The 22,888-nt window shown below is 41.2% G+C and overlaps 1 protein-coding gene across 8 annotated transcripts in view; it reads right to left on the bottom strand.

The window, feature by feature from the left end:
• DTNB (dystrobrevin beta) overlaps positions 1-22,888 on the bottom strand; it is a 243,996-nt gene that overhangs the window by 49,686 nt on the left and 171,422 nt on the right. For 4 of the 8 annotated variants that reach the window (XM_060026983.1, XM_060026981.1, XM_060026982.2 and 1 more), the window contains exons 11-12: positions 7,873-7,962; positions 3,739-3,826 (exon numbers count right to left, since the gene is read on the bottom strand). In XM_060026983.1, the coding sequence (XP_059882966.1) occupies positions 3,739-3,826; positions 7,873-7,962 (178 nt within the window). Of the gene's footprint in view, positions 1-3,738; positions 3,827-7,872; positions 7,963-21,237; positions 21,568-21,590; positions 21,979-22,888 lie in introns of those variants that run through there. The other 4 variants (XM_060026978.1, XM_060026979.1, XM_060026988.1 and 1 more) reach the window with 3 other exon arrangements.

Genomic DNA, 22,888 nt, shown 5'->3' with positions numbered 1-22,888 from the left:
AAAACTAACACTGTAGAATATTGTCCTGCGAGATCTTGGCCTGCCTGTCCTGTCTAATTTCACTCCAGAACAATACTGGACCTAATGGTTTGTGATTCTTATAACCTCTCTAAGAAATCTTTGCCTGCCCCAAGGTCATAAAGATATTTTTCTGTTTTCTTTTAATAGCTTTATGGTTTTAGCTTTTACATTTAAAGTTTATGATATATATCAAATTGGTTTCTATGTATGGTGTGAGGTAGGGGTAGAGGTTCTTTATTTTCATACAAACAGTTGTCCTTTCTTTTCATACAGATAAATAGTTGCTCCAGCAGCATTTGTTAAAAAGCTTTTCCTTTCCCAATTGAATTGCTTTTGTGCCTTGTTGAAAGTCACTTGACCTTATATGTGTGCATATATTTTATGCACGATTTGCCTATCCTTTTGCCAATACCATACTTTCCTGATTACTGTGCCTTTACAGTAAGTCTTTTTTTAAAAAAATATTTATTTGGCTGCGCCGGGTCTTAGTTGTGGCACGTGGGATCTTTAGTTGTGGCGTGTGGGATCTTTAGTTGTGGCATGTGGGCTCTTCTAGCAGGCTCTTAGTTACAGTATGTGGGATCTAGTTCCCTGACCAGGGATCAAACCCGGGCCCCCTGCATTGGGAGTGTGGAGTCTTAACTACTGGACCACCAGGGAAGTCCCTAGAGTAAGACTTGATGTCAAGTAGGGTTGAATCCTCCAACTTTGCTCTTTTCCAAAACTGTTTTGGTTTTCTAAATATATTTGAAAATCAGTTGGCATTTTGATTGGTACTGAATTTATAGACCAATTAGGGAAAATGTACCATTTTACTAATACTGAATCTTTTGAATATGGCTATATCTCTCCATTTATTAGGTTTTCTTTAATTTCTCTTAGCAATATTTTATAGTTTTCAGTCTTGAACATCTTTCATTAAATTTATCCATAAGTATTTGATGGTTTTTAATGTTACAGTAAATGTTATTTTTCCTAAATTTAATTCTTAATTGTTCACCGCTAGTAGATAGAAATACAATCAATTTTTATATACTGACTTCGTATGCTGCAACACTGCTATAAAGTCATGTATCTGTTCTAGTAGTGTTCTTGTAGGACTTTCCTTAGGACTTCCTATATAGAATCAGGTCATCTGCAAATAATGACAGTTTCACATCTTCCTTTACAATATTTATGTCTCTTTTTTCTTGTCATGCTGCACTGACTGGGACCCCCAGGACAATTTTGAATAGAGGTGGTGGAAGTAGACATCTATGACTTGTTTGCAATACTAGGGGGAAATATTCCAAAATTTAACCTTTAAGTGTCATATAAGCTATAGGGTTTTTGTAGGTGTTCTTTACCAGGTTAAAGGAGTTTCTTCTACTCCTATGGTATTGAGAAGTTTTATCAAAAATGGGCATTGTATTTTGACAAACTTTTTCTGCATCTATTGAAATATTATAATTTTCTTCTTTAAATTGCTAATATGGTGAATTACATAGGCTGATTTTCATGTGTTAAATAAATTTGCATTCCTAGGATAAACCTCACTTGATCATGGAGTATTGTCCTTTTAACATATTGCTGGATTCAATTTGCTAATATTTTGTTAAGGATTTTTGCATCTGTGTTCATGATAGAACTTGGCCATCAACTTTCTTCTCTTGTAATGCCCTTGTATTATTTTGGTATCAGGTTATAGTGGCCTGATAAAATGACTTCTTTCTCTATTTTCTGAAAGTTTGTGCCAGATTGTTATGATTGTTATTTCTTCCTGAAACATATGATGGTATTCAACAATTAAGCCATCTGAGCTTAGAATTATTTATTTATTTATTTATTTATTTATTTATTCATTCATTTATGGCTGCGTTGGGTCTTCGTTGCTGCACACGATCTTTCTCTACTTGCGGAGAGTGGGGGCTACTCTTCATTGCAGTGCACAGGCTTCTCATCGCGGAGGCTTCTCTTGTTGCACAGAACGGGCTCTAGGCATGCAGGCTTCAGTAGTTGTGGCACACGGGCTCAGTATCTGTGGCTTGCAGGCTTTAGAGCGCAGGCTCAGCAGCTGTGGCACACGGGCTTAGTTGCTCCACGGCATGTGGGATCTTCCCGGACCAGGGCGCGAACCCGTGTCCCCTTCATTGGCAGGTAGATTCTTAACCACTGTGCCACCAGGGAAGTCCCTGAGCTTAGAATTTTTGAAGTTAATTATTAATTCAATTTCTTTAACAGATTTAGGACTATTTAGATTTTCTATTTATTCTTATGTCAGTTTTGTTAAATTGTATCTTTCAAGAAATTTGTCTACGTCAGCTAGGTTGTCAAACTTACTGGCAAAAAGTTGTTCATAATATTCTTATCATCCCTATAATGTTTATAGGATCTGTAGTATGTCCCTTATTTCATTCCTGATATTGGTAATTTGCATTTTTCCTTCCTTCTTTTCTCTTTAAACTGAAGTATAGTTGATTTATAATATTGTGTTAGTTTCACGTATACAGTACAGTGATTCAGGGTTTTTGCAGATTATATTCCATTACAGGTTATTACGAGATAATAGGTATAACTCCTTGCGCTATATAGTAAAGCTTTGTTGCTTATCTATTTTATGTATAGTAGTTTGTATCTGTTAACCCCATATCCCTAATATGTCCCTCCCTGCCTCCTTCTCCCCTTTGGTAACCACAAGTTTGTTTTCTATGTCTGTGAGACTGTTTCTGTTTTTGTATATACATTGATTTGTATCACTTTTTAGATTCCACATATAAGTGATATTGTATAGAATTTGTCTTTCTCTGTCTGACTTATTTCACTAAGCATAATATTCACCAGGTCCATGCATGTTGCTGCAAATGGCAATATATATTTATTTATTTATTTATTTACTTATTTATTTATGGCTGCATGGGGTCTTTGTTGTTGCGTGTGGGCTTTCCTTTCTCTAGTTGTGGCGAGCAAGGGCTACTCTTTGTTGTGGTGCGCAGGCTTCTCATTGCGGAGGCTTCTCTTGTTGCGGAGCACAGGCTCTAGGCGCACGGGCTTCAGTAGTTGTGGCACATGGGCTCAGTGGTCGTGATGCGTGGGCTTAGTTGCTCCATGGCATGTGGAATCTTCCTGGACCATGGATCAAACCTGTGTCCCCTGCATTGGCAGGCGGATTCTTAACCACTGCGCTACCAGGGAAGTCCCGCAAATGGCAATATTTCATTCTTTTGTATGGCTGAGTAATATTCCTGTGTGTGTGTGTGTGTGTGTGCGCATGCACGCACACGTGTGCGTGCACATCTCTCACATCTTCTTAATCCTATCATCTGTTGATGGGTACTCGGGTTGCTTCCATGGCTTGCTTATTGTAAATAGTGCTGCTATGAACACTGGGGTGCATGTATCTTTTCGAATTAGTGTTTTCATTTTTTCCAGATATACACCCAGGAGTGGAATTGCTGGATCGCGTGGTAGTTTTATTTTTAGTTTTTCAACTGAGCCCATGTGCCACAACTACTGAAGCCTGCACGTCTAGAGCCTGTGCTCCGCAACAAGAGAAGCCATTGCAATGAGAAGCCCATGCACTGCAATGAAGAGTAGCCCCTGCTCGCCACAACTTGAGAAAGCCTGCACGCAGCAATGAAGACCCAACGCAGCCAATAAATAAATAAATAAATCTATTAAAATAAATAAATAAAGTAATGCAAATTTCTGCTACTCTACTGGAATCCTCTATTTACTCACCATGTTTCCTGCCTCTGCAGCCAGCCGGGCAGCATAGCGAGCTATAAGCCGGTGTTCCTCATCCAGTCGGCTAGGACTGTCCAGGACACTGCCAAGGAGATAAAAATTCAACAGGTATCTATTAAACATCCCCTACTCTTGCTTCTCTCTCAGAAAGAACAGATGGGAGAAACACTTGTGAAAAAGAATGGTAACAAAAGAAATGGAGACCTGAATCATAGATACTAATGGTCTTCTGAGACAAAGAGGATTTAGAGAAATGACGAGGCCACGCATAACATTTCTCTTCAGCAGTATATCCCTGTTGCTCTCACACCTTCAGAGGGGACACTTCTTTTTGAATGCAAGGGCTGAGAAAAGACAGGGCATCTATAAAGCTTGAGGGAGTGATTTCCCATCAACTGTTTTAAGAAAACCTCATGACTTTTAGATATAGGTCTTGAATTCAAAAAGCCCGAAAGAAAACTAAAGCATCTTGAAAAACAGAGGGCTGAGGAAAAGTACCCTTAACACTGGCTGAGCAAAACTGAGGAACCTAAGCTAAGGCAGGCTTACAATATGGTAAAGTTGGGGAAGATGCCGTCAAACGTTCCCCTTCAGTGCCTCTTTCTCTTCTTTTACCATGCTTGTTCTACAACTGGAGCCCCATTTTAGAGTGAATTAATTTAGTTCATTACTCTTAACAAGAGTTCCAGCATTCTAAAAATTTAGAGATCCAGTATGGTGGGACGTCAGAAAGTGCCTCACCTGAATAAAAGAAGGTTCTTGAGCAGGAGGCTAGCTCTGTGCATATGTGCTGCTCACATGGAACTTCTTGCTGATGATGACTGACATCTTTAATTTAGCATGTGATGTCAACTGCTGTTTATTTATATCAGGGCACTCCTAGATTAATCAGGACTGTGGCTATGTAATTCTTCTTTGTTTAAGTCTGACAGATGTTGTAAGGCAACAGTAATAATGATGACTAAGTGATGAGAGATGGCTGTCGTGGCTTGCTTCTACTTTGGCTCTAGGTTCTTGGAGTTCCACAAACCCCTGACTGGAATTTAACAGTATGACAAAATATGAAATGTGAAAAAAATTAAAGACATGAGTTCAATAGTCATCAAATCTTGTTATAATTACTGAGGGGAATCTGGGAAGGATGGAGTTTAATCAATAGAAACCTGTCTGGACTTTTCATGCATGAAATCAACTGTGTTTTTCCTAGATTTTTTTTTTTTAAGCATCCTATATTTCTATCTCTGTGGCTAACTCTTAAGCTTAACTTGGTCTTTCCTCTAGGATGGATTTTTTTTTTTTTTTTTTTTTTTGCAGTACACGGGCCTCTCACTGCTGTGGCCTCTCCCGTTGCGGAGCACAGGCTCCGGACGCGCAGGCTCAGCAGCCATGGCTCACAGGCCCAGCCGCTCCGCGGCATGTGGGATCTTCCCGGACCGGGGCACGAACCCATGTCCCCCGCATTGGCAGGCGGAATCTCAACCACTGCGCCACCAGGGAAGCCCTAGGATGGATTTTTAAAAAATGTGCTGCCACTGTCACTGCTTTCTGGCAATGACACTTCTCAACACTATATAATTTTAGGTGTGCAAACGTCAGTCTCTAGCATATATAACCATTTTCTCAAAAGATGATCTTGTAATAAGAACATGCTACCATCAGTTGACTTTAATACTTTAGGGTCAAGACCCCAAGGTCAGGGCTGAACTATAATATTTGTGCCTTAAAGATGCTTGTCTGAAATAAAAGGACTATCTTTATCTTGTAAATAACAACAAAATGAACATTTAACAACACAAGTGGATAACTACTATGGAGGAAACGGCAGCTTAAGAAGTGGGACTTAAAGTGGCTGACCTCTGTTTTCTGGCAAGGGACACAATAGGTTTCTCTGTGCAGAAGAGCTCCTGCTTCTCCACCACATTCCATGTCCCTAGGAAGGTTAATTTTATCTGTCATTCATACCCGAGTGTGGATGACATGATTGCTTTAACTGGCTATGCTTTCAAGCCAGAAACTAGAACTTTATGTTGATGAGAGGTTTTATGGTCAATGAAAACTATGAGGGAAATTAGAAAGGTTCCTTATTCTTTTGCCTGAGCTGATTTTCATTCTCAGAATTAGTTAGCCAGGAAATTTCTGACTTCTTTGAGGGAGTACGAAGCTCAGCTCTTTAGACTATAAATCAAGAAGAGATGCAGTACTCACCCAATCCTCACGCTCTTCCAAGGCTCCTGGCCACCAATTCTTGCTCAGGGAGCCTAATCCCTAAGCCATAAGACTTGAGGATCTCAGTTAAACTTAGCATAAATCTTCCTGGGCTATCAGCTAGTAGTGTCTGTTTAACATTCTGCTGCTATATTCACCATGGAAATTTTTAATAACTTGGACAATTGCCCTTACTGATAATAAATAAGCTGTCCTGCCAGCGTTAAGAAAACTCTCTTCCTAGAGACCAAGGGGCTGGGATAGAGTGCTCAGAAATCATCTGCTGGATGAGGAGACACTCTGTGATACCATGCACAATTATCAGGCATCCCTCCTACAGAATAAGCCTATTAAACATAGTTGGGAGGTAGGAGAAGCCAACAGTCTAAGGCTTTAGAGATAGGTAAACGCCTAAAAGTAATAACGCCACTTGGTCATACTGGGAAAACTATGTGAAATGCTATGAAGTATAATACTTAAAACAGTCCTTTTCAAGGATATATATTTTATTTTATTATTATTTTTTTAAATTAATTAATTTAATTGATTTATTTTTGGCTGTATTGGGTCTTCGTTGCTGCACGCGGGGTTTCTCTAGTTGCGGCGAGCGGGGGCTACTCTTCGTTGCGGTGTGTGGGCTTCTCACTGCGGTGGCTTCTCTTCTTGAAGAGCACGGGCTCTAGGCGCACGGGCTTCAGTAGTTGTGGCTCGCGGGCTCTAGAGCACAGGCTCAGTAGTTGTGGCACACGGGCTTAGTTGCTCCACGGCATGTGGGATCTTCCCGGACCAGGGCTCAAACCCATGTCCCCTGCACTGGCAGGTGGATTCTTAACCACTGCACCATCAGGGAAGCCCCAAGGATATATATTTTAAAGTTGATTATTAATTTATTTTTCGGTTATCATGGCGAATAAGAGCTTCCCATGAAGCCATGGCATGTTAAGGGCAAAACTAAGATCAAAATTTAAGGTTCCAGCCTCTCTCATGTGTTTAAGTTTATAAAAATTATAGTTTTCTCTCTAAGAATAAGAATCTCAGGTTGTTTGGCACAGAGACTCTGCTGCTATGTAAAGGGGATTATTTAAACTTTACCTGCCATTCTCCTTGCAGAATGGTGGCAGGTGTGGGCATGGACTGGGCAGGTGGCTTTGGGCCTGAATGTAATGGCACTTTGTTTGGTATTAACTCTTTTAAAGGGTTAACTTTGCTATAGTTAGTGGTTATAGTGGTTATCAAATGTTTTTCCACCATAATCCACTGAGGGATCAGTCATATTCCCATATTAACAGTAGTTTCCAGGGAAAGAGGTATGTGAGTCTATTATAATACATATAATTATTATAATACACAGAGGTATACATAGTTTGGTAAAAGTCTCTCAGGTGACAATAACCCAATACCACTGTTGAAAATCACTGGTTTAAATAATCAACAATGATAGGTTTTGGGGAACAGATGAAGATGCAACATGTAAAGATGTAACAAGGTGATGGTGTCAAAGCCCCCAGATAAGACAAAGTGTGTTGACCAATCCTAAACTTTGAATGTCGACAGAAAGATTTCATTATTTAGGCAAGAATGAACAGTAAGAGTTTGCATCAAATACCTCTGTGAATACACATCTTTGGGACCGCACATTTCTCTGAGGTTTATACACTCTTTAAGTGTAACCTAAAGGAAGGGAACTCCACTTTAAAGAATTTCTGACTATATCTTTAGGTAAGTGCCTAGGTTTGGCAAGGCTCCTTCTCTTTTAGAAGCCAGTGCTTTAGCAATTATTTAAACTCCGCCAAACATAGCTGGTAGCTTCTCAAGAAAAACCCCACATGCAGAGCTTTTTCCAGCTGGCAACCCCAGGTTACAGAGCTCTCCCTCCCTTTGATCAGCCCTTGGCCACCCGCCTGCTGCTGCTCTACCACTGACCGTGCACAGTGCTGCAGACGGGCCACAAAGGAGGCTATCAGCGCATGCTCATCGGCCAGGTGACTGGGTATATCCTGGCTATACTGTAACCTAGGAACAACGGAGGCAAAGACAGCAAGCGTGACACAGACACAAGCAAGAAATGAACATGGATTAAAATGGGCAAACGTCAAAGAAAAACAGAAAAGAAAATCAAGATAAGGAAAACAATAAAAAACCACAATGCATAATGGAATGTGGTGCTAGACCACAGGGAATACATCACACAAATCCTTTAAACAAAACCAATCCCTTAGAAGAGAGCTTTGGCGGACTGACACTACAGCCCTTGAGAGGGAGAAACCAGGGAGGAGCCACCAAAGCCCCTTGCCCACCAGTTCTGGGCTCTGCAACGGATGCACTTTTTAGGAAATGCCTTCTGGCAGGAAAACTGAGGGAGAGTGGTTCCATTTAATCACTAAGTGGCCCCTTAATGCTTCCATAGTTTTTGTCGACATGTAAGAGTTTTCAGTGTTACCTCATAATACCAGTTAAGCCTTTTTATTTCTATAAGGACACTGCCTTTAGCATCATTCTATTTTCTCCCATAAAACTGGTACTTAAACCAAACTTGTTAGGATCGTATTTAATTGTAAGACAATGTTGCATATAATCTGAGTGAGGCTCTCTCTTATAGATATATGGAAGGTCCTTAAGCACATGATCTTTTTTTTTTTAACTTTCTACTCTAGAAGTATTAAAATATGTGCAAAAATAGAAAGAGTAATCTAACGACTACCCTTCATGTACCCATCAGCAAAGTTCAACAAAAATGAACGCTGTCAACTTGTTTAATTTATTCTTCCTTCTCCCAACTTTTTGTGCAGGAGGAGGTGGCTAGAGTAATCCCAGACAATTTATTATTTCACCTGGGAATACTTGAGCCTGTACATCTATCAGATACAGAAAGAATTTATACAACCTGAACACCATTATCACACCTAAAAAAAAAAAATCACAAAAATTCTTTAATATCTCAGTCCATCTGAAAATGTCCGCAAATCTTAAAAAAAATACCCTTTGAAAGTCAAGATCCAAACAAGGTCTGCACTTTGCGCTTGGTTGATATGTTTCTTTTATGTCTGTGTTTGATTATATGTTTCTGTTTTTAATCTATAACAGTTCTTCCTTTTCCCTGTTTCTTCCATGTCATCTACTTGTGAATAAAACAGGTTACCTTGTAGCATATCCTACATTTTGGAGGCGTCATTTGTGTCTCTAGTCCCTGTGGGGTCAGATCTAGATGTTGACTAAAGTTTTTGCTTTTGTTTTGTTATTGAGAAGGGGCTAGAATCCATCATATGTAATATGATGTACTTATAAATCAAACAGGAGGCACACAATGGAATGGAATGGAAATACTGATCAGTGGATTCAGATGTTCTCCATTTGTAATGGAGAGATTCACATCTCTCCATTACAAAATCCTCCATCAACTTTTCACCTAATAATTTTAGCATTTTCTAATAGTTCTTGCCTAAATACATTATTTCATGAGGGGTTGCAAAATGTTGACTTTCCGATTTTATCATCTGTTGCTCATTTATTAATTTCTTCTATTGTTTATTGTGAAATACTGCTCATTCAGGAAAGGTAAAACCAAATGGTTGATATTTCTTATTATTTAACAACAACAACAGAAAAACAAGTTAGTGCCTTAGGAGGTTTTTTTTTTTTTTTGTATAATTATGAACTCGTAGATTTTTATGTATCTGATGTGCTTCAATCCATTGCAATCATCTTTTTGGTGTTCAAACTGTCCTAACTGTGGCCAGTGGGAACCCCTGGAAGCAGGCTCTGGTGTTCTTCTGACATATCCATTAAAGCTTATTAGCTTCCTTGTTTGTACAATAAGATGCCCCAATCTCATCTTGTACATGCTGCTCCACACTTGGAATCAACCATTCTTCCCAGGGTCCCAGGTTCCCTTTACTGAGAAAGAGCGCTCAGAGGCCACAGGCAGGGTACTAGAGTGCTTATGGATCTTGGGGTGTCACTGCTTCTAGGTCTTTTCAGTGGATAAAGCTAGGAAATTTTTATATTTTAAAGAGAATAAAACTAAGTTCTCTCACCACTTTCAGATGCCATTCCATTTTCTAGCTTGCATTATTTTTATTGAGAACTCATTGGAAAACTTTATCCTTGTTCCCCTGTATGTAACATGTCTTTTTTTCTCTAGCGGCTTTTAGTATTTTCTCTTTATCATTGTGATTTTTTTTTGCGATTTGATTGTGATGTGTCTTGGTGTGTTTTTCTCTGTTTATCCTGCGTACTTATAGTTTGTTGAGCATCTTGTATCTGTGGGTTTATAGTTTTCATCAAAGATGTAAAAATTTATTTGGAAATTTGGAAAAAATTATTTCCTTGAATAATTCTTCTCTTCCCCCTCTGTTAGACTGTTTGACATTGTCCCAAAGGTCACTGAGGCTCTGTTCGTTTTTCAGCCATTTTTCTCTCTGTGCTTCATTTTGGATAGTTTGTATTGCTATGTCTTTAAGTTCAGTGAACTTTTATTCTGCAATTTCTAATCTACTGTTAAGTCTATCCATTGAATTTTTCATTTCAGGTATAATCCTTTTCAACTCTATAAGTTCTCTTTTTATTTTAAAAGTTTTGATGGAAGTAGACTATATGTGCAGAAAGTTCCAGTAACATTTAAACTTGGTTCTTTTTTATTTCTCACATTTTCTCCACATTATGTTGATATTTTCTTTTATATTTTTGATACTTACCATGGCTGCTTTAAAGTCCATGTCTGCCAGTTGTATCACGTCTGTTATTTCTGGCTCTGTTTATATTGACTAATTCTCTCCTGGTTACGGTCATACTTTCCTGCTTCTTCTTATGTCTTCTAATTTTTCACTGGATGGTGCAAATCCTGAGTATTATGTTGCTGAACGTCTGGATTTTGTTGTCTTCCTTGAAAGAATCCGGCAGTAATTTAATTTCCTTGTGAACAGCTTGATCCTTGTGAGGCCTGTGTTTAAGCTTCATTAGCGCAGAACTCGAGTAACCTTTATTTAGGGCCAATTTCACCCTGCTCCTAAGATGTGGTCTTTCTGGGGTCTTTACTGAATGCCTCAAGTGTTCAATGATATCTCTCTACTCTGGTTGGTTGGAACTCAAACAACTATGTGAGCTCAGGTAGTTGTTGCACTTTCAAAACTCCAGGAGTTGTTCTTTCCCAGGTAGTTGTTCTTTGCTGGTCTTGTGAGATCTCATTCTACGCAAATACAGCTTAGTTTTCAGCCAAAGACTCAAGAGATCTGTCTTCAGATTTATTGAGCTCTTTCTCTGCACAATTCCTCCTCTCTGGTGTTTTGCTCAGCAAATTCCGGCCTCCCTAAACTCCAATCTCTACCTTCTTACTCTCAGCAAGACTGCCTTGCTCTGCTTGTATTCCGCACTATAGTTTGGCAAATGTGTTCTAGCAGAAAACCTGGGCAATCATAGGGCTCTCTCATTTGTTTCCCTTCCCTCAGGAATCAGTCCCATGCTACTTACTAATTCCTGAAAACAGTTGTTTCTTATATTCAGACCACTTTTCTAGTAGTTTATAGCGGGAGAGCTACTCTGTTACCAGTTAGTTCACCATGATCAGGGTGGAAGTTCTCGCTGTAGTAACTTATTTTTATCATACTTTTGTAAAGTATCAATCCACTTCAAACTAGAAATTGAAACAAAACAAAACTGCATCTTTATGGCAGATAGATTGAGAAGTAGGCTCTATCACCCTGCACACCATTACAGAGGCTTTAGCTTTTACTGTGGTATTAGAAGTTACTGGAAGGTTTTGAGCAGAAGTGAGGTATGATATATTTTAATAGGATCGTCTGCTCTAGGAACAATGAAGTGCCAGAGGGCAAGGGAAGAAGCAGGCAATTTGAAGCCTACTGGACATTCCAGATGAAAGACAAGAGTTGCTAGGAAATAGGAGTAGCAGCAGAAGTGATAATAAATAGAAAGATCTTGGATAGGTTTTGACAGTGATTTTGGATAGATCTGATCTAATAATCTGACAGTTTAGATGGGGGAAGAATCAAGGGTTCTGACCAAGCAACTAGGAGAATGGGATTGCCATTCACTGAGATGGGGAAGATTATGGAAGAAGTACATTTGGTGGCAGAAGATACAGAACTCAGTTTAAAACATGCTAATTATGAAATATGTATTAAATATCCAAAGAAGATACTGATTAGGAGGAAGATATGCGAGGGAAAAAGGGAAAAGCTCAGGGAAAAGTCTGGGCCAGAAAAATAAGTTTGGGAGTTACCTGTATGCAGATGTTACTGAAAGCCACGAGTATGGATGAGATCACCTACAGTGAGTGAACACAGACAGAAAAGAGAAGTGGCCGTTCTGGTATGCTAACATTTACAGGTCAAAGAGGTATGGAAAAACCAGCAAAGGAGGCCAAGAAGGAATAGGAGGAAAACCAGAACACAGTATCTGGAGGCAAGTGCAGAAAGTGTTTCACATAGAAGGGAGTGATCATCTACATCAAATGCCACTGATAGGTCAAGCCAGATAAGTCCTGAGAATTCACCACTGGATTTAGCATGTGGAAGTCACTGGTCTCCTTGACAGGAGTGGTTTTGGTAGAGTAATGGGCAGTGAAAATCTGACCAGGGTGTGTTCCAAAGGAAATGGGAGAAGAGAAACTGGAAACATTTACTACGGAGGCAACAGTCCATTAAACTCCATTTTAGTGTTATATGAAGACTGCTATTCAGAACTACTGTTGTTTGCCAGATAATTAGGGATGGAAGCCAAAATGAGAAGCATTAACAATAGCTGCCTATGGTAAATAAGGAATTTACATGTCCATGAATTTTCTGACAATTTTGTTTGGGGCATGGATGTTATATCATTCTACTCACATTCAAAACTGTACCTGTTTTCCCAGATTTACTTTTTGAATTTAAACTCTTTCCTTTTTTGATTATGCATATATGCATAAAATGTGTTGCAATGTGTACATGCAACACATATACAACCCCCAACTTACAAACAGATTTTGCTTTAGAAATCTGTTTTTCTAAAGCAGAGTCAATAGTTTGGAATAGTTTGGAACCCCATAAAATAATAAAAATAATAATTGTTCTATTTCTAAGCTGTTAAACATTAATTCAATCCATAAAAGTAGGTGATTTTCATGTCTGAGTATACAACAGTTTGAATAGCACTTCTGATGGAAATTGGACATTTGAGTCAATGTTTGGAGTACCTACTAGGCATCAGTACTGTGCCAGGAGATGAGGACACCACAGCAAGCAAAACCCAGACATGGCTGCTGCTTTCTTGATGCTAACAGTCAAGCAGAAAAGAGATGATCACAAAAATAAGTAAAATTGCAAATGTAATGAGGGTTACAATGAGAAGGACACTGTTTTCCTATGAGAAGACATAATAGTAGGATTTTACCCAATTAGGGAGATCAGCAAAAGCAAGGATGAGTAGAATGAACCAGACTTAGAGAGAGGAGTGACAATGAAATGAACACGTTTCTCCCTGGGTACCCTAAAGAGCGTTCTTTCCCTCACAAGGCATCCCCCAACTCTAAACCAATGGTAAAAATGAGCACAGTTGCGGCCAGAGGGTCCTGATGGGACTGGTAGGGTCAAAGGCAGCATTTCTTTTTTTTTTTAAAATAAATTTATTTATTATTATTTTATTGTTGGCTGTGTTGGGTCTTCGTTGCTGTGTGCGGGCTTCTCACTGCGGTGGCTTCTCTTGTTGCAGAGCACGGGCTCTAGGTGCGCGGGCTTCAGTAGTTGTGGCTTGCGGGCTCAGGAGTTGTGGCTCACGGGCTCTAGAGCGCAGGCTCAGTAGTCGTGGTGCACGGGCTTAGTTGCTCCATGGTATGTGGGATCTTCCCGGACCAGGGCTCGAACCCGTGCCCCCTGAATTGGCAGGCGGATTCTCAACCACTGCGCCACCAGGGAAGTCCCAAAGGCAGCATTTCTAAAAGTGCGTTTCCCCAGATTTCTTCCTTCAGAACTCTCAAGCTTTTACTGAATCAAATTATCTGGGAACGAGGCCTGGGAATCTGCATTTGAAATGAGCTGCCAGTGCTCCAGGTGCACACTGCAGCGTGAGAACTGCTCTCCAAGATGATGGGGGCTTTGGAGCCTAGGTGATAATCTCCAGTGGTAGCAAGAGAGGGCGCATTTGGCCAAGGTTAAGAGCACACCTGTGGGGACAGGCAGCAAGGGGAAGGGATCTGAGGTGGGGGAGGTCGGAATGAAGGGTAAGCGGCGGTGGGACAAGTTCAGAGGCAGTACAAGCATGCGAGAGGCAGTGTGCAGCCCTGGTAGCAGAATTATTTACTAAGTAGGAGGCAGCAGAGCGTAGCAACTGAGAGCACAGGCTTCGGAGTCAGGCAGTCTTGGGTTTAATCCAAACTCTGATACTTATTAGCTGTGTGCGTTTGAACATTAACCTCTCTATGTCTTAGTCCTCTCATCTGTAAAATAATAATAATATAAAATCTGCCTCATGAAATTTACTTTAGAGAGTGCTGGGAGGATTAAATAAGATAACATAGTCATCATTACCAACAAAGTACCTGTGACCCATCAGGTAATTTTATAGGTCTTCTTTTGTTTGTTCTCAGAACAATCTTCCATAAAAGGTATTGCTGTAATCCTCACAACTTTATATTCCAGCCCTGACCTCTCCCTGGAGCTCTAGAATCATGTATTTGATGCCTGTTCAACATCTCCCCTTGAATGCCTAACAGGCATCTCAAACCCAACATGTTCAAAATAGAACTCTTGATTCTCCTCATCTGCCACTCCCCCAGACTGGCCAGTTTAAATAAAAAGCATCCCCATTTACCCAGTCATCAAGCCAAAAGCTGAGTCGTCGTCTTAATTTCTCTCTTTTCCTCATGCTCCACATCTAATCTCTTAACAAGTCCTGCTGGCCCTACTTTCAAAATAGCTCCCCAGGGACTTCCCTGGTGGCGCAGTGGTTGAGAATCCGCCTGCCAATGCAGGGGACACGGGTTCAAGCCCTGGTCCAGGAAGATCTCACATGCTGCGGAGCAACTAAGCCCGTGCGCCACAACTACTAAGTCTGTGCTCTAGAGCCTGCGTGCCACAAGCACTGAAGCCCGTGTGCCTAGAGCCTGTGCTCCGCAACAAGAGAAGCCACCGCAATGAGAAGCCCACGTACTGCAATGAATAGTAGCCCCTGCTCGCCGCAATTAGAGAAAGCCTGCCCGCAACAACGAAGACCCAACGCAGTCAAAAATAAATAAACAAACAAGTAAATAAACAAAACAGATCCCCAAACGGGCCACTCTCACCACCTCCACTGCTGCCATAATTTCTCATCTGGAATTTCTCACCCAGTGCCGCTTGGTCTACTCCAAGAGCCTCGTAACTGGTCTCTCTTCTTCCACTCTTGTCCTCTACAGCTGAGCCTCCACACTGTGGAGATTTTTTAGCAACAAATCAATTCGGAGGGGTGATGAAGATGTTCTAAAATCGGTTGTGGTAATGGCTGCACAACCCTGTGGATACACTAAAAACCACTAAATAGTACACTTTAAATGGATGAGCTGTATAATATATGACTAATACCCCAATAATCTGCGTAAAAAATAAATCAACGATTCTGAAACTGCCACACACGCTACTAGAACTGACCGAATAAGTAAACAGATGGTGACTGATGGAGTCAGCCTTCTCAGTGTTAAAGAGGGAAGTTACAGCTAACCAAGAGGGGACAGCTGGAGTGAGCCAGGTGCTACTGCATTAGAACCTGATACTCCAGGATAACTCATGTCCTTTATTTCTCAGCCCTCAATGAAACAAGCAGGCAATATTATAAGATGCTACGTGCTTGAAGTAACTGAAGAAGAAAATCCCTTTCCTAGCAGAAGAAGTGCTAATAAGAGGCAAGCAGCAAGATCTGGAGCAAAGGAATAGGTTCCTGGATAAAGGCTGGTGAGTCCTTGCCCTCAGGGAGCTAAGAGTCTAGAAAGGCATGAAACAAACAGGTAATTACAACAGTGGGATATGTACAAGATGTTACAGATCACAGAAGATGAACACTTAATCTAGTTTTAGGATTTAGGGAAGGCTTCCTGGAGGGGTTGAAGCTAAGTTAAGAAGGCAGAATTAGATGACAAGGAGAGGGGAGTAACAGGAAAAAGGATGGGAAGCACCAAGGCGGAAGCAGCATATGCAGAAACCCGCTTGGGGAACTGTGAGTGATTAAGTAATTCTGAGTGTAGATGCCAAGTAGAAAGAGTGGAATAGGTACGGTCAGCTCAGAAATGAAGAATGTGGGCTTTATCCTGCAGAACTGCACTGCCACTAGCCACATGTGGCTGTTTAAATTCAAATTAATTCAAATTAAAACTAAAAATTCACTGTGTTGCCCCAGTCACATTTCAAGTGTTCAATACCCACATATGGCTAATGGCTACCATACCAGTGAGCACAAAACATATCCATGCTCTTGGACAGCACTGCAGAAAGGAAGAGCCACTGGAGATTTTTATCCAGGAGAGATACTCAGACCTATCTGAGTATATACACATACTCAGACCTGCATTTCAGAAAAATCCCTTTGGTTGCAAAGACAAGACTGGATTGGTGGGGAGTACACTGGAGGTTTCCTAATAAGATCCAGGAAAAGGTAAGACCTTTTACTACAGCACTGATTGTTTTAAATGTCTGCTTATTAAAAGAAGTTGAAATATTTTAATAGTTTGATGTTAAAAGGAATAAAAAAAAAAATGTACGTCTAAGCCAGATCGGCACAGGAATCTGAGCATTGCTATAGGAATTTCCATCATGTGCGCAAGTTCATGGAGCATCCCATCATTAGAAAGCAGCGCACTGCAAGTCAGCTGAGAGAGAGAGAGAGAGAGAGAGGGAGGAAGGGAGGGAGGGAGGGGGAGAGGGAGAGGGAGAGGGAGAGGGGGAGGGGGAGGGGGAGGGGGAGGGGGGGAGGGGGAGGGGGGGAGAGAGATAGAGAGAGAGAGAGAGAGAGGCTGTGTTTGTGTGTGTAAGTTCTACTGGTCATTTGTTGGATCTCAGGACTGGTCTGCCCTTTGCTAGCATGAAACCAAGGTAGCTGGAAGGAAGTATCTGGATGACAAGAACTCATGCTGTGGTCTGGTTCCCTGGTGTCCCACAGGCACCTCTAACTCAACATAACTCTGCTATCTTCCTCCCAAAATCTTCCTCCTGTGTTTTAACCAAAGGTACCTAACTCAAGCCAGAAGGAGCACCCCAGCATCCGAAATCTACAGAGCCTGTCTTCACTCCCAGGATCCCTCAGGCATCTCAATCCAAGCATGACAACACTCAACTCACCATCTTCCTCTGCAAGCCTGTCCTTTCTTCCCCTCTGCTTTGCTGACAGTCCATAATAGACGTGATTCTCGCTCACAGTTAGGACCTCAAGCCTCAGTCCAAAGAGAGGAGGAAACTATTCAAATTAAGGTTTTGAAGTATGGAATTGGAAATAAGCTTTTAGTCCGTACTGACCTGAGTTAGAACTGCTGAAGGGTTTACCTTAAATGCTTGAATGGAAATGGAATTTAATCCCAGCCCAGAAGCAGTTGAAAATTGGCAGGCTGCCCAGGCCATCAGACAAACTTTGGAAATCTGCCAACACTGAGACCCTGCAGTTCCATAAGATTATGTGTTAATTTTCAATTACTCTGCTTTTCTGTCTTTCCAAAAAAAAAAAAAAAAAGATTGGAGGAAAAAAATAATTCCTGAGTTGCCTTGGAGAGGTTCTCACGAAGAATTCACACAAGGTAGTTGTTTCATGGCCACGCTGAAAACCTCATTAGTTCTTGCTTTTCAACCAAACTCTATTCTTCTCATTTCACAGAAAGAAAGACAATCAGTGGCCTGAGTCCACATATGAATAGTTTCTGCCTTGACCGATTTCATTTTGCCTCTTTTCTCAGTTTCCCCACACCTCTGCTGTTTTGTCTGAAAGAGCAGCGTGCTGTGGCTCCTGTCACTCCACTGTTTTCTGCAGATAACAAGATAAACCTTTTACCTTGGCACCCAGGCAAAAAGCCATTTTAACAACCCACCTCTTAACTTGGTCATGTTTCTACAGCTCAGAAACAGTACTTATATTGTAGCATCTTCTGGTCTTTAAAAACTGCTTTTCCTTCTTGTGAAGTATGTATTAAAGTAAAAAAGCTCTAATAAAATCTTGCCTTTACTTAAGATTCCTCACAATTGGTGGCTTACTCAGGGTCTGTGGCTCTCATATTTACCTGTTACCACCCAAAGATGGTGTTATGTCCCAACACAATCACCTTCATAAACTGAACAGAATAGAAAGAATTATTTAACCCTTGAGAAAAATAAAAATGAGGTGGTAGAGGAAAAAAGGTCTCCTGAAACAAATCTATGCAAATGGAAGTGTGATGTAATATACTTACACATGCAATTTTTTGTCAGAAACCACCTGAAAAAGAAGTTTATACCTACATGTCTCCTCAGCAACTCTACCTTCTCTGGGGGCAGCAGACCCCCCCGCTATTTTGTGAACTGACCCCCACCCATTCAACCATGTTATTCTAGGCAGGACCACTAAACAGAAAACCCCAGGGTGGGTAACATGATCCAAGACGGATCAAAAGGAACTTTCACTGAAAGTTTTCAAATTGGATCCACATAGGGTAATGAGGTTACAAAATGTGAACACATGGGTCTCTTGGCTTTGTTCCCTGCTGCGTGAAAAGGTAGTTACCTTAGGGAAGAAGGAGCAGATGTGTAGTAGAGAGGAGCAAGGAGCATGGGCAGGGGGTGGGTTGGGGGGAAACACCTACATGAGTTAGAGTTCCCCTTGCTCTGTCATCCAGGAGGCCCAGCCGCATATCCCCTGCTTTGCCCACAGTCTGGTTACAAAAACAAAAAATCTTCTCGTTTTCCCTAAGCCAATTCACACTGAGCTTCTGTTACTTAACAGCCAAGAGTTCTGACCAAAATAGAAACTAATACTAGGAGTGGGGTATAACACTGATTGGAACTAGCTAAGTCAAGTTGAGGTGTCGATGGTAGCAAAACTCTCCATCCCAGGGAGGGAATAACATCAATCTTTGCTATACGGCTACAGAGCAAAGCCACTGGTTAAATTGTAATCTCTGGGATCCTGGGACTTAGACCTTGTGCCCCTTCTGGCTGGAGTCCCAGGCACTTTGAGAGGAATAACAGGATGCAGTAGTGATAAGTCTTTAATATGATATTGCAAGGAAAAGAGATGCGTTGTCTGGAAGCCAGTTGCCTCAGCCCACCAAGGTGAGATAATTAAGACAACTAGGGTTTTTATGGGGGTTGTATTATTCCAGAAACCACAAACATAAATCTCAACTCTGGCAGGTTGGGTAGCGGTAGAGGCCCAGTTATGTATGCAATCTGAGACTGAGACTGTAAGTGCTTCTTAAACAGACTATCAGCTGTTGTTCTGTATCCCTCCCTCAGAGCCTTCTAATTCCCGGGTGGGCTTTCCTCTGGGTTTCTCTGTTGGCTTAGGTTTTAATTCTCTCCAGTCTGGAAAATCAGTTACCACTCATCCATCTGCTTTGCTGCTTCCAAAATGCTGCTATTGTCTCCTTGTCCATTTTTCTCTGTAGTTGGTTTCTACTAAAGAAAATGTCTCGACTGTCACTTTCATGGTGTTTTAGGAGGAAACAGGCAAATGTGGCTTAATATGCCATGTTTTCTGTTACTTCCTTTTCCTCCCTTCTCTAAAATGCAATTATCCTATTTTCAGATTTCTACTTTTGTAGAGCTGTGAGTTGTAGAGATGTGTGAGTTCTTAAAACTTATGATTTGGTCCATGGTAGAACGGGTTAATGAATCACAAAAGATGCACCTAGACCTGATCCCGACAAATGGACATGACCCAGATATCGGGGACCCAGTGCTGTCTGCAGGAGGTGGATAAGACTCCTGGGAAAGGCCAGTATACATCTGCAGTCGTACTGCTGCATTGTCCGAGGAGGAAAGCTCTGGCAGTGGAAACGTGCATGGGAAGGGGTATGTGTGTGCGCATGTACATACTTGTGCACACATCTGTGTGCTTGGTAGCAAAGCAGTGCTCTGCCAACAAATTCTGTTATTTTTCTTTCCCAGGATCTCTCCTGTTCTTGACGGTAGAACCTTCTTTTGGGGAGATGGTCCTCCCTCTATTCTGATGATACAGGTCTAATGAGTGTGGCTTATCACACATACACAAGGATGGGCAGTAATGCCATCCAGGCCAATAGAATTCTTTCTTGGAGTTTTCTAATCCTAGGGAGGAAAAGCACAACTTCTTGAGTGACAAGGCTGTAGATGTGAGTGAAGCCATTGGCATCTTGAGAGGTGGCTGTTCTGTAGGAGAAGGGAATGAAGACAGCACACTGAGAGAAGCCGAGAGATAGAGAAGCCACAGGTGGACATCCTGGTGGCAGTTCAGTTGCTTTGTGATCTATGGACACTTCTGCCCTTCCCTTCTGCTTTTGCCTTTGTCTTGTGGGTTTGTGCCTTTTCTTTTCTTTTTTTTTTTTTTTATTGTGGTAAGAACACACACAATCTACTCTCTTAACAAATTTTTAAGTGTATGTTAGAGTATTTTTAAGTATAAGCACAAGGTTGTACACCAGATCTTTGGAACTTTTTCATTGTGCTTAACTGGGTTTGTACTTTTAAAAGTTAGATTTTAATACCTGAAGTTAAAAGAGTTAAAACTACTATACCAATCAAATGTACCAAGCCAAAAGTTTCATACTGGAGGTTTTTGTTGCTGCCAACCTTATATGAAATACCCACAGAATTGTAAACATTTATATCTGTATAAATAATTAAAGCCAAAGCTTTAGAAGACATTAAAAACATTAGCATCATTTTTCATATTGGTCTGAATATAAGGTACGACTTAAATAGTACAATAGTACAGAGAATAATAACATAATCACACTCTGAACCCTGGGGAAGAAGAGGGACAGAAGCAAGCCTTGGAGGAAGTCGGATAGTGGAGGGGCATTTTAAGTCTCTGTTTTAAAGTGTTGAAAGTTTGTTTGTTTTTATGTGTACTGTTCTGATTCTTTAACAGAAAGCAAATTTCCAGAAACTACTCAGTCTAAGACAAAGATGAAATTTCTTTTCTACTGTAGAAATGTCAATAAAAATATTACAGGGGGCAAATCCCTAGAGTGGAACCTTTCAGGAACATAATTTACAGTTTCTCACATGATTGCCAGCATCTTTGCCATTTATAAGGTTTTCTTCTGTACAAAGTAACCATTACATTTGAGATTATCTTTTATTTGGACTAATCAAGTATTGTTTTTCACCAATGGGGTTATCACTATTTTTAAAAAAAATATTTATTTATTTATTTATTTGATTGCACCAGGTCTTAGTTGCGGCAGGTGGGCTCCTTAGTTGCAGCTTGCTGGCTCCTTAGCTGTGGCACGTGGGCTCCTTAGTTGCAGCAGGTGGGCTTCCTTAGTTGCGGCTCCAGGGTTCCTTAGTTGCAGCTTGCTGGCTCCTTAGCTGCAGCACATGGGCTCCTTAGTTGCGGCAGGTGGGCTCCCTTAGTTGCGGTTCCAGGGCTCCTTAGCTGCGGCTTGCCAGCTCTTAGTTGTGGCAGGTGGGCTCCTTTGTTGCAGCTCACTGGTTCCTTAGTTGTGGCACATGGGCTCCTTAGTTATAGCATGTGAACTCTTAGTTGTGGCATGCATGTGGGATCTAGTTCTCTGACCAGGGATTGAACCTGGGCCCCCTGCATTGGGAGCATGGAGTCTTATCCACTGTGCCACCAGGGAAGTCCTGGGTTATCACTAGTTTTAAATGCACAGCTTATCGAAAAGTTAGAACCTGGAGCTCTTTACTTTTTCCTGCATTTTTATTACTGTGCATGTTCTTGTCTGATTCAGTGATTTATGTCTTATGCTGAGTTCTAAAGAAAACCTCTTATTTCTGGAGAGTAGCTTTGTGCCCCTTGAGAATTCTCTGCCCCAGCAGAGGAAGGATCTATGACTGGGATGACGTGCTGGGTTCCTGGCTTTCATCAGACTCTGGAGACAAAGGTCTGACGACATTCAGAGGAGAAAATAAAAACTGATGAGTCCTCGAGGAAGTAAATAGGATACTACCTGAAATTTATACCATTTAGAAACTGGGGCTATGAAGAGCCAAGTCTATGAATTATGCAATTCACGTCCATATGTTCTATCATAATCTCATCCTGAAAGTAAATGAAATCTCCAAAAATTCTAAGGACAGTATTGTTAGGACAGGGGCATCACGTCACCATGTAGCCTCTCCTCCAGCAACTCCTCTTCTTGCTAAGTTACAGAGCTCCACCTCTGTTCCGGTCTCCTAAGGGCTTTGGCTACGCTTGGTCCGCTGGTCAGCCCGTGGAGAGTCTGTGACAACCACCTCTAGCATTGACTGAGCCTACCTAGAAAGAGATGCTAGCTGAAATGCTGACTTTAAAATTAAATCTTAACCCAGGCTATACTATATTATCTGAAACAACTTTCAGAAATGGTAGATATTTTGTGACTGACCATTACAGCTGGCCACTGGCTACTGAGCTGGGGCTTCATACAGCAACATCAAGCCTAAAGGTTAGCAGTCCTCCCAGAGAGGAGCTGTGATGACTACTGCTCCCAAGTCCCTTCTTTCAGTCTCCTCAAGCAGTAAAACATCATCCAGAAATATGCACTCCCTCCAACAGCCTCTAGGAGCTACATCCAGCTGTGGTCACTGAATGCATGGTGCCCTTGATCACCATGCACTTAGGGCCCTCAGGGACTCGGGTGACTCAGTGACAAAAGGAGTAAATGAAGAGAACTCAGGTGAAGTGAAACCCTAATACATGGCATTGCTAAAACTAACATAAAACCTACAAGCTGACTTCTTTCAATAATCTACCTTGTCTTCCTAGTTTTGAAACAGAAACATTCCTGAGTTGATATTTAGATTCTAGGTCTGGG

The sequence above is a fragment of the Delphinus delphis genome, chromosome 12 (genome assembly GCF_949987515.2).
Source record: "Delphinus delphis chromosome 12, mDelDel1.2, whole genome shotgun sequence".
Classification (NCBI taxonomy): domain Eukaryota; kingdom Metazoa; phylum Chordata; class Mammalia; order Artiodactyla; family Delphinidae; genus Delphinus; species Delphinus delphis.
Note: the sequence above shows the minus strand (reverse complement) of the source record. Positions and strands in the feature narration are given on the sequence as shown.